This window comes from Corapipo altera, unplaced genomic scaffold, assembly GCF_003945725.1.
Source record: "Corapipo altera isolate COAL_440 unplaced genomic scaffold, ASM394572v1 61, whole genome shotgun sequence".
NCBI classification, from domain to species: domain Eukaryota; kingdom Metazoa; phylum Chordata; class Aves; order Passeriformes; family Pipridae; genus Corapipo; species Corapipo altera.
In genome coordinates, this window is record NW_020884910.1 from 5,009,479 (window position 1) to 5,021,962 (window position 12,484).

General features: G+C 44.9%; 1 protein-coding gene across 4 annotated transcripts in view; it reads left to right on the forward strand.

Moving 5' to 3' along the window:
* The window catches only part of MAATS1 (MYCBP associated and testis expressed 1), a 46,077-nt gene extending 38,201 nt beyond the window's left edge, over positions 1–7,876 (forward strand). For 3 of the 4 annotated variants that reach the window (XM_027653560.1, XM_027653556.1, XM_027653559.1), the window contains exons 14-18: positions 1,228–1,449; positions 2,670–2,818; positions 4,023–4,114; positions 7,284–7,549; positions 7,629–7,876. In XM_027653560.1, the coding sequence (XP_027509361.1) occupies positions 1,228–1,449; positions 2,670–2,818; positions 4,023–4,114; positions 7,284–7,531 (711 nt within the window). In that variant the 3' untranslated portion in view covers positions 7,532–7,549; positions 7,629–7,876. The remainder of the gene's footprint in view (positions 1–1,227; positions 1,450–2,669; positions 2,819–4,022; positions 4,115–7,283; positions 7,550–7,628) is intronic. The other variant, XM_027653558.1, reaches the window with a different exon arrangement.
* The last annotated feature ends 4,608 nt before the right edge of the window (positions 7,877–12,484 follow it).

Here is a 12,484-nt window from a genome sequence, read left to right on the forward strand (position 1 = left end):
AAATGGCACAGCAGTATAAGAAAGCTGATTTATTATTATTTGTTTGGGATATTTCATCTCCATTTTGAGTTTTCTGTTTAGGTCTATTCTGTTAGTGCCTGTTTATTCCAATAGAAACACAACATCCCAGCCAGTTCCAGTCAAGGGCTATGGCTTCATAGTCCATATTGGAGATAATAAATGTACCATAGATCTTATCCCTTTCTGACGTGCAATCACATATACCCATAAAACAGGATGTGCTTGGAACAAGAAGTGAATGGCAAGCAATGCTGAACACCTGGAATCTAGTCTCAGCTCTGTCACAGGCTTTCTGATTTTCCATTCCATGTAATTTTGAGGTCTCATCTGCACTTCTGCAAACTTAATATAATTACTGTCAGTTAGAATTTTGTAGCAGTTAGAAACTTGTACAGTTTTAGTAATATTACAGTACCTAAAGCTGTAGGGACTCATGATTGCTTTATTATCTCAGCCAGTTGAATTACTTTCATTGCATCATAATGTCCAGCCAAAGATGTATAATTTCACTGAGAGGCCTTTGAACTGTAACATTTCGTACCCTTAGGAGAGAATAGAAGTGTGGTATTACTCACAGTTCCAGTTTCCTAAAGCTCTACTCAAGCTTCTACTCATAAAGATTGGCGTTTACTTTCCACATGATAGAAAGAAGCTTCCTTTGCAACTTTTGATCCTGTTTTTCTGTTCTGGTCTGACTAAGCTTAGCACAGAAATATGGACATATGCAGCTGAAATAATTTCATTGTCACTTGTCTCCCTCCCCTCACTTGGTCTGGGCAGTGGAGTGTTCCCCAGTAACAAACAGGTCACCTCAGCAACTATTCTGGCCATACTCACAACCACAAAAGTGGTTCATAACATCTGGAATACAGCATGTCTACTGCTTTATCTCCCCTCACCCATCCAAGCATAAGGGCTGCTTGTCCAAGTGTGACAGTATCAGGGCTATTCCTGCCCTGGCTCGTTTTGCCATCTTTTAGCCTCTTTGTGCCATCAGAGCCTATACACAGGAACATTGCCTTGTGCAGAAACCAGCCAGCACATGTAGAATGAAGAATGCATGAAGAATGCCAAACTCCCAGGGTTCTCCCATGGCTGGTCTGAGTGGGTGCTGCAGAGCTGTTTCACATGCCTGTGGTAGTCCCGAGACTTGGTACAATGCTCCTGGGAGTTGTAACACAATTCTTCGCATTTTTCTCTTAAAAGCTGTCATCAATGGAAAAGGACTTGGCCACAGTAGAAGGAAGGACACTGGCAAACATACTTGATTTTCTGTCCAAAGAGCTGGTGAGGCTGCAACAAGAACGGAAGATCCATGCTTTGGTCATGCTGGCTGAGAGGCAGAGGCGGATGCGGGAAGCAGAGGAGAGCGGACGTCGTCAGGTGGAAGAGAGGCGGCGTCAGGAGGAAGATGAGATTTTCAAACAGGCAAGTGAAACTGGTGGGACTGTGGGCAGTTTGTAGGAGCTGCCTCCTTGTGGGGAGGTCCAGATGGATGGGAGCTGCTTTAGCTTGGACTTTGGTGATGGCTAGTTTTAAAGGCTTAGTGAAGAGAGGGTGATTTCTTTCTTAAAGAGTCACACCCATGAAATGATGATCTGAGTACTGCTACAGACAGTCCTGTTAGACATGTCATGAATGGAGGTAGTTTCTAAATTTCTACAACAAACACCTGTGGAGAACAGATGTACCTAGATGTACCTAGATCATCTTTAGAAATAATGTTTTGGGAGCACTTGATCTGCCCAGCAGAACTATTAGGTGCTTTCCCAGGAAGGATGCCCTTAAGCAAAGGTTTGGAAAGATTTTGCAACACCCCCCCCCACACACATACACACCAAATGGACTGCAAATAAAGAGTTTGAAGTTATGATAATGGATAACATAACCTTGAAATTCAGAAAAAATACTGAATTACCATATTCCTTAATTCTTCTATAGTCTTATTCTGTAGCTCTTGACTGCATGGAGCGTATTTCTCCTGGTTGAAAGGCTTGAGTGGGAGTCTAATTGACTAAACCAGTAATTTTCAAACTTTGTGGGAGTTGGTTAATACCAAGACAGTCTGGCATCATGTTTATTTTTCTTTTAATTTTAGCCTCTCTTCTTATCTTTTCTCTCTTTCTGAGTGGGAAGCAGGTAGGGTCAAAGTACCATAAGTTTATGCCCTTCAGATTAGCAGAAGGAAAACACCCATTTCTAGAACCTCTGCTCTACAGTTCTCATAAGGAAACCAATAATTCTATCTTGGTTTTTGACTGGCTTGATGGAACCCTTTCCTTCAGGGTTTGCTTGAATGAAAGCTGATTCATTTACTGAAGTCAATACCAATGATTATTATTTGGCAATTGTTGCTCAGGGGACCGTGAGAACTGAGGAAGCAACTGCCATTGCATTCACAGAACTAACCTGCTGCAGATAAGTTTTTCTTCCACCTCTGATTCTTTCCTGCACTTGTTTCTGTGCTATTAGTTCTCAGAAAACATTATTAGGAAATAAATTTTTACAGAAAGCATCTCTGAAAACAAATCCCAGGCTAGTCTGCCTGAAATTAAGTCTGTTGTTTGTGCTTCTCTGGAAATCTTCTTCCACTCTCGTTCCTGGCACAGCAATAGGCAGTGGAACAATATTTTGGTGTTTTGTTCCAGGTGGTGAAGGTGCAGCACAGAACCATTGATACCTACTTGGAAGACATTATCCTGAGTAGCATGCAGAGGGCAGCTGAAGAACAAGCCAGGGAAGAGGTTCAGAGAAGGGCTGTAGAAATCAATGACATTGCTTATGAGCTGGAAAGTCGGTACGTTATTAAATGGCACATTAGAGGCTCTTCACAGCAGTTTAGAAACTGCCTGACCATCTGCATCTGTGGTTATGTGTATCATCCAAGACATGGGAAGGGCAGAGCAGTACTGTTCATGGTCACTTCATTACTGTGGCTGCTGTATGGGAACCACACTGTTACTACCCGGTACACACATATAAGTCCATCAAAGCCTTATTTCCATACAGCATGTGCCAGATTCCCTTTGCAAATTGCTTGTGCAATCTGTGAATCACCCTTTTAGATTTCTCCATGCCAATGGGAGGCTGTGACTGAGCTTTAAGTGAATCTGGGAACTGCCTAAAGCAATACCCATTCATACCGATCTTTTCCTTTATTTATACTACTACAGAAAATCCATTTGAAAGAGATGCTAAAAGATACAGCTATACAACAGCCTTTCATTCTGGGATGGCTGTTCTTTAAGAAACTGCCAATTTCCATGGAGGTCAGTCATATTGATGGCTGCCTGACAAGGCACTTTGAGTAAAGTAAGTTGTTGAGAACACCACAGTCTTGTGTTTGGCTGGGGCATCAGCAGTGAATACTTTTTAGGACTTGCCAGACCTCCAGTTCAGTTTCTATGCTCTTTTTTTGGAATTGAGCCATAAAAATCCTAATGACACAGTGACTCTCCTATGGTACAGCAGCTGTGTATTTTGTATCTAGATGAATACAACCAGAATGTTGGAATCCTTGGGGAGAATGAAGCGTAGATAATGCATGCAGCCCCTGGGCCAACTGGAAACCCAACAAACACTGGCATGGAAAAGAACATGGGGACCAGCCAAGTGCAGAGTCACAAAAGGGAAGAATTTAGCAAACTCAGCAATGGGCCAAAGACTAAACTGACAAAGACACAAATGTTCAGAGGTATCTGTGTGTCTAACTTTGTCATCAGTGAAAATGGGGCTTCTAGATGCCTTTGAGGATAGGGAGTCTAGGGTGATCCTCTTCCTGCTTTCCCGTGCAGTATTGAACACACTGGCAGTGCAGTGTGAAGGAGAATAGTCACACTGTCACCTATTTGTAGGATAAAGAGAAACCCAGGTGACAATTACTGCCAGGACAATGCACTCCCTTGGAAATAGTGAGAATGTTTTCAAGGGAGTCTTGTGTTTGCAGAGGTGATCTGGAGAGAAGATGAAAATACTAATACCATTGTGCATCTGTTTTGTAGTCGAACTCGCCTACAGTCCGAAGAGATTGTAGCAGAGCTGGTTTATGATTTCCTGATTCCAGAAGCTGAGAAAAGTGCTATGAGAGAAAGAGGTAAGGAGTCTAGTAGCTTTATTCTCTTTGTGAACTGGTTCACTCCTCATTCTACCTCTGCGAAAGGAAAGATGCGGTGCCAAGAGTTGTCTGAGGTCTCTGAGATTCCCTTTTTCCTTTATGCAGGTAGAAAGTTAAGCCCTTTGACCCTTTTTCACCAATTTCTCATAAGCTTCAGTCTTTTTAAATGGTGACTAGAATTCAGACCTGCTGTAAGATCTGGACTGTGCTTTTGCCAAGAAGGGTTGGGACAGATGATCCTTGAGGTCCCTTCCCCCTATTATTCTATTATAAATTTGAGGTATCTGCAACAATAAAACTGCATGAAAAGAAGCAGCCCATTGCACCTTCAAGAACAAACTGGAAGAAGTTTTTAAGTGGCATGACTGTGAATTGTCTATTTTATGGCAATTTCTGAAAACTGTGGACATCTTTAACATGAGATACTCAAATATATGCCATATGTGGAAGGAGGGTTATACACTATAATAGGAGTTATATACTCCTGTGCTTCCCCCTCCTCCCCAGTTGGTTGAGAGCTAGAAGCAAATATAAAGTTTTAGGGTTGATAAGCAGATAATCTTGCAGTTGTAAAGGATGCTTCTATTTAACAAAAATGGAATAGCATCAAAATACAGAGGGGAAGACCCTGGAAACCTGTGTCTTGCAGTAATTATAATGAATAAATCTTAACTGGGATATTTCCACTGACCAGCACACTCAGAAGACCGTGACTAAACCTGTCACCCGTGGCAAGTGGATATGACCTATGGAAAGCAATGGTATCACAATAGAGCCTGACGTGGTCCTTGCCGCAGTGCACTTCTCTGACTTGAGAACAAAGGCACTTACTTCACTGCCTTTTTTGTTGCTTTGTGAATGAAAACACAAACCCTGAACACGCATTTTGTGGCCTCTGAATTGTGCAGACTTCCTTCTTCCTAATTCATGTGTTTGCCTCAGCAACAGTACCTGTTCAGCAATTCTGCATAAGCTTAAATCAGCTCCCTTCTCTTTAGCACTGCTTCTGCCAGCCTTCCGAAGCAGGTGATGTAATGTTAGTCAGTGAAGCCTGCAGCTGAGGCACTAACACACGCAGGTTAGCCTGTCTCAGAAAGGAGAAGATAAAGAAGACCTGGAGATGGCCTAGGATTCTGGACACACAGAGGACATACATCAAGGAACAAAATATGTACTGAGCTTAAATGCAACAGCAGTTTATGAACAAAGCACCTCAGAAGCACTCCGAAGGAACAGACAAAATGAATCTTCAGAATCTGTGAGAGCTACAGTCGGTTTGCCTGGAAAGCAGAGCTAGACCCAGACAAAAATTAAAGTGGATTCTAGTGGAATAGAGCAATAGGTGATAAAGCACAAGAGTTCCTTTAACTGTGATCAGGTGAAATTTGTCACAATATTCTTGTGACAGTAGAAATCAAATATCAGGAAGAGACCTAGCTAATACTCTCTCCTGCTATTGCTTCATGGGGTAGAGGGGACTCCATGTACTTAAGAGACAGTTGAATTCTATCAGATGTACACTCTGATGAACACACCCTGCTGTAAACCTCCTGCGCAGCAATACTTTCAGGGAAGCAGAATCATTAACTATTCCGTGTAAATACAGAGGAAATAGTATCAAAGAATGGCATTAGATCTTGTAAGATGCATTTCTGTGGTGGCTTTTAAAGCTTTCCCTGCAGTGAGCCAAATTATTTATTAGGAAGCTGCTTTAGCACCTGGCCCATGCTTGAGCATTCACCTTCTTTGAAACTATCAGGAAGTGATCTGAGAGCACAGTTGTCTGGGCTGTCAAAAGAGCAAATCCATTTTTAGAACAAAGATTTGAGGGCCTGCAAGTTCAGTCTTTGCCTACATTTTAGCTTCCCCTTAAATAACTCTATTTTGCCATTACTTACTTGTTAGGCAGTTTTTTCCTCCTCTTTTTGTCACATTTTGATGTGTAAAAGAAGACATTATTCAATATTGGCTCATCCTTATACCCCTCTACACCCCTCTTCTGAACCGTACCTCACTGGAAGTAGAAGTTGCTGTGCTGATATGAAAAAACTTGCTTCGAAAGGGACAAACTCACCAGTTTGAGCCTGTTTTCTTTTAGATGGAATTCACTGTGGATGGAGGAAGGCACTGCAGCAATACCAGGAGAGTATTGCCAGTATAGCTGATGCAGTTCAAGCAAATACGGTTCAAGCCAAAATGCCTTGGGTAGAGAAACCTCTCCTGGGAATTGAGAGCTGGCTGGTGGAGGTCAGCTGTTTAAATGCAAGTGATATCTGGTTGCATTCATTGTTGACAAAATGGACCTGGGAGATGGATAAACATAAACAGGGTGGGTTAGTAACATGTAGTGACTGAGACAGGGACAGCATGCAGGACACCAGTGCTTCAGATTCATAGTTAAAGTACAGCTCAGCTTTACAACAGACCATAGCAAGTCTTGGACTTTCACGGGGAAGTGAACAATGAGAACCACAGCTTGTTCCTGCAACATTCCCCACACTCTCCCTAAAAGCAGGCAGTATTTCAATCGCCATGACTGAAATAAAGAGAGAAAGAGGGACCAAAGAACAGTGAAGAGCAATGAAGAGAACTGCAGGGTGAATGCTTAGGCTTGGGTAATTATTTCCCAGGAGGAGGTTTGGAAACACATATAAATGACTTTGGATGAAAAAAGTAAGGACCAATCCTGCAGTAGCTGAGGGGAGACGATAAGGTGGGTAACTTAGTGTCTTGAGCCTTACTTTGAACTCAGTAACAGTTTCTCAGTGCGGGCCAAATCATAGCACAGGAGAAGGCAGATTTCAGCTGGAGTCTTCCAGAGGCCTGCTGCAATTAGGAGACACTGAAGGAGAAGTTATTTTAAAGCCGCATAATATATCCTGGGCAGTTGTGCCCAAAGGTGGAAAGGAAAATACTTGGGCTGTGCTTCCCACTGTGGGGGCTAGTCTTCAAAGGGAAATGCAAAGTTGGTTGCTGCTATTAGGTGGCAGTAGAACACTTTCAGCCAAAGTTAGAAGGGCGTGATTTTTTTCCTGAGATAGACTTTTCCACAGCTGCAGGATTGCTAAAACTATCCCTCCCTTCTCCCCTACAGAGAACACTTTGCTGTACAATTCCAAGTAAAAGCCCTACCTCTTTTTATGTGCAGTGAGGCAGTCCCAAAGAAAACACATCTACGCTGCTCATCAGATCATCCATGGGGGCACAGAGAGGGTTTTGGCTGATCCGGCACTGCATCGGGAGACATCTGCCAGCAGGACAGAGGGAGATCCTCCTGCTGGGACAGCCAGCACTGCTGTGAGTGGGACAGCTGCTGGACTAGGGGCAGCTGCCACAGTTGCACATGAACTAGATAAACTTCTGTGCAAAGAAAGCAAGGATCCCACAGCCTCCTAGAGATAGAAGATGCGTGAGGTGAGTTTCTCTTCCCCTCCGTGATTTGAGCTCAGAGCATGCTGAAGGTGAGGGAAGCACATTATATCTACTTTTTCAGAGCACCCAGAATGGAAAATCCTCTCTCTCCTTTGGGCTTTCCTTCCTGATGCCTGCCAGCAATGTTGTCCTGAAGCCACTCTGTATACATTTTGGTGTGGCAGCTCCCTCCACTCCCTCCCCAGCTTGCTTTGGACTTCATTAGTTAATTTTCCTCTTCTGATTATTAAGAGAAGCTTGACTGAGAAAGCAGTGTTAGCACTCTTTGTTTGTTTTCCTGGCACAGACCAATAAAAATCTGCACCTGGGCTTTTGATGGTACTTCCTTGCATCAATAACATTAAATGAAAAAATACTCCATTGGTGAGAAATTTTGAGTTGAGACCATACACAGTCAAGCACGTCCCACTGATTTCCTTAGTGGTGTCAGGCCAAGTGGCTTCCTGCATTAGCACAGCTGTTGGTAGAGCATTGGAGGTGAATGAAAACGGTCGGATTTTGCATCATCTTTTCACATAATTAGTCCTTGCATAAAGTGCCTTTGACCTCAGTAGAGTGGTTCCTGCCAAGCAGGCAGTGTCTGGTACTAACAGTTAAGGTGATAGCTGAATGACATGGGCATAGAGGGGCTGATGTATTTTCCAGAAATATTACTCTTTGGACTGACCTCTTCTTGCTTTTTATCATCCCGAAGGAGAACAATTCTTGAAAGACTCTTATTTTTCTTAGAACAGTGTTAGTCACTCTGGCTTTCCAGCTCCAGGGGGCCACACAGAAAGGATGCTGGCTTTGCCATGTTTGCAAGCACAGGGGTGCTCCAGCTGAGTATGTCAGAAAGCAGCAGGCTGCAGATGGGCACAGTGCATTTGGTCAGAGAGCTCTCAGGGCTCGCTGAGCTCTTCAGCACTCACCTGTCAAAATTCTTGAAGTCTGTGGCTTTAGCACCTGAGAGGTACATTTGCACCAATACCAGTGTCAGATGCACGTTTTGGAGGAGCAGGCACCACAGCCAAAATGCTTACTCATTGATAGCCACAGCTTACACAACAAACAGTATTAGCCCTCACTAATGGGATAACTGGCTCATCTCTCCCTGCTTCCATCATTTCTCAGTGATGGATCCTTGTGCTGGGTCTGTAAAGTTCAGGTGGGCTCCAGCTAATCCTGACCATGGTGCTGCTCCTCCAAAACACAAACCAGCAGCTGGTCAAAAATTCAGGCTCATTAGTGAATTCCTGAAAAGATTTTGCATCAGGTTTTTGTTTTGTGGATTGGGCTGGGGCAGGGTACAGGGAAAGGAATTACAGGGAGGGGAGAGAATACCCCTGTATTACACTGGGCTGTAAATAACAGCTGGAGAGAGGAAACTGAGAGCTGCACCAAAACATTGCTGGTCTTCAAGTCACTGAACCAGGGACACCAAGGGGCTGGTGAGGTCAGGCAGCCTCTGCAAGTATTGCAACTTCTGGCAGGAGTCAGAGATGGGTGATAAGTTTTGGTTGGGATTCTGTGAGGGTCATCCCATTAGGGACCGTGGATTTGGAACAATTCTCATGGCACACACAGGTAGTCAGTAAAAGGGAAGGTTGCAAATGCAAAGATATAGAACGAAACACTCCACAGTGTGGGAGGAGAAGCTGTGCAGAGATCGGCTCTGTTGCCTCAGGCCACCTTGGACAAATTTAGCCTAGTTGAAAGGGGGGTGGGTGGTGGATAACATGAATCACAAGATCCAGTGTAATAGGAGAGACATGGAAAACGATGCAGCAGAACAGTAGAACAGGAAGACCGATCCATTGAGGCATTTGCTGTATTTCTGAAGGGATCTGTTGAGATAAACATTCTCTATGTAGCTCATTGTACAATTTGACATGGTTTTAAAAAGTTAAGTATTCCAACAGGTGTGGGAATGGACAGAGGTTTCAACACTCTGGTCTTCTGTAGGGATGCAACCCTCTGCATGACAGCAAAGGGGGCAGGGGACTCCAGATGCTGTGCACAGGCTGAGCTATAAATGTCTTGGCTTCTGTTATGATTTAAGGGACACCATCAGAGTAAAGCCATCTTTTCCACATGACATTGCCTAACATGTAAACTGAAGGCCACAGCAGGATTCCTGCAGCAAACTTTCCTGTAGAAACTGCTTTCAATTGTCATGTGTGGGGATTTTTTTTCAAGCTTTGCAGAATATACTTTGAGAAAGAAAACAAGCACAGTGAGAGGGAATTGGGATCATAAATCAACAGCATAAGAATGCACCATTCCCTCTCGTAGCAGGAGACAGAACAACCCTGGGGAGGAGCCCTACCCAAAACAGACACAGCAGATGCCTCCAGGGCTGCACCAATACAGTGGAAACACAAGGAAAATTCAGCTTGTCCCGCTTTTCTTTCACCAGCTGCCCATGGGAAGGGAGCCTGGCTGTGCTGCTCTGCTGGCTTCTGCCTCCTGGCAGGTGGGGGAGACAGGCTGAAGCAAACGGGCCTCTGGGGTCACTGCACTGTGAGAATGGTGAAAAATCGGTCTCTGCAGTAAGTGAATGAATGCAAATTGTCTCAGGGCTTCCCTGCTGGTATGGCTCTTGTGATGTGGAAGGAGGAAATCCTATTATGCTAACTACAGTTCAGCAGAAAGGACTTTCAGTAGGAGAGCTGGAAGCTGGTACACACACCTTTTTCACTGGACATGTATGGTATCTGCATTTCTGTCAACATTCTCCCACCTCACCTGCCTCCCTTAAAAGCAACACGACCATCGCAAAAGTTGCTGCCATAGACCTGGATGTGGTGCTGTTAAAAGAGTTCCTGCCACTTTCTTAGCATTGCTGTTCTCTCTGTTCCTGGTCTCACAGGCACACAAGATCTGCCTGGTACTTCATTGGGCTCAATTCAGCCCTCACACAAATTCTTTTTTGGGGGTGGGAAGGGGAGATTAACCCTGCAAGTATGGTCCTCACATGCCCAAGGCTTTTAACAAGGTCCAGTTGCACTACTACCAACTACCTCCTCCCAGTCCTGTCTCCCTGCTTCCACCAAAATCCTATTCTTGCAGCTCTCCCTGTGTTTTTATGATTGGTGAATCAGTATCTTCCTGGTACTCACCAGCCCCCTCACCACAGTGCCTTCCTGAGTCAGGGCTGGGCTTGGAAGATGTGTTGTTGTTTCCTATGCCTCCCATCCACCCCACCAGAGAGGCAGGAATTTGTTTGAACATCTGTCAAAACTGCCAAATCCCTTAGACATAATGTGTAAACCTGGACTAGTAAATTCAGTCTTCCTGGATCCACCCTGGACTAGCAGAACTAGCAAAGAAAAGCATCTCAACAGACACTGTTTGCATGAGAAAGAAAATCCCCGAGGGCCAATGGGAAGGGTGTGTGCTGACACCCATGGAGGAGAGGCAGCTCTGGCTCTCTGCTCCAATCATGTAATTCATTCCCCTTTGTTTTTCCTTTTTTCCCACACGCTGTGTCAACCTCATGCACCTTTTCCTCCACCTCTCATGGCTGGAGTCCAGGCCACTTCTCTTGGCCTCTTCCCATGCACCACATCCCAATACTTCATGTAGCACTCAGAAAGGATGTCCTGTTCCCATTTCCTTCCTGGGCTGCTTACCTGTATCCACATGTGTTGCCTGGCTCAGCACACCATCCCCAACAGACCCAAGAGCTGTGACTGCTCCTGCAAATACTCACTGTTGTGGCTGCCCACTTGTCTGTAGCTGGTTGGACCCTTCGCACAGCCTGGCCGGCTGAGATTTATCACAACCAGTTTCCCCCAGTGGGGAACTTTCATGGTGACCTGCACTCCTTGCCTGTCCTGGAGCTCCTCAGTCAGTGCTGGGCATGGGACTGTTGGTCCTTTTCCGTGGGGCAGTGGCTGGAAGGATGTGGCGCTACCTCGATGCAAATTGCAGTGAGCGAGTGGCAGCTGCGCAGCAAGGACCCGATGCTACTGCTCCTGGTGACAACGTCACCACTGAGCGTGAGCAGCACCAGTGCCCTGAATACAGATGCAGAAAGAAGCCTGAAAGATTTAAGCAGTGCTTTTATGTAGCCCCTGAACTGAGAATGCACTGCACCTTCTCCTAAATACCCTTCTCGGCCAGTGGCCTCTCACTCACCCTTTGACATCACAAGCATTTGGAAAGCAGCTGCTCCCACCAGCATTCCAAGAGACTGAAAAGCTGCATTTGCTCCTCTCTCCTTAAGTTGTTGCAGGATTGATCCTAAGAAAGAATCTCCCTTTTGTTAATTACTGAGCCAATCATAACCAGCCCTTCCCTGTAAAGCCTCCTGAAAACACCATGTTGATTCCTTACCTGTTAAAGCCTTTCCCCACCTGCCAATGTAATTTTTCTGCCTCCAGCCAAATGCAAACCATTTTTATTGCTGTCTGGGCCCCAAATCTCTTGTCTCCAGCAGAAACAGCTTCCACTGACCAACCTGTTCCTAGGCCTGGTGCTATGATACAAAAATCTTAAAAGAGGAATGAGGTGTAACTGAGATTGTCCAAAGACTTCTCAGCTGGAGTATTCACCCAGTATTCCCTTTTCCGAAGGCTGGTCACAAACATCAGCATCCAAAGCAACTCTCATTGAGTAAAAATGTTCTCAAAACAACCTGGGTTTTGCCAGTAAGCACCAACTTCCTCCTGAACACTCTGGCCTGGCAGAGGAATGAGCTGCAAGAGAAGACAAGGAGGAGGAGGAGGAGGGCATGGCTGCTGTTATGCAGTAGCAAACAATCATAGAATTGTTTAGGTTGGAAAGGACCTCTAGGGTCCCCAAGTGCAACCATTAACCCAGCACTGCCAAGCCCATCACTAAACTGTGTCCCCAAGTGCCACATCTACATGTCTTTTAAATACTGCCAGGGGTGGTGGGTGACTCCACCACTTCCCTGGGTAGCCTGTTCCA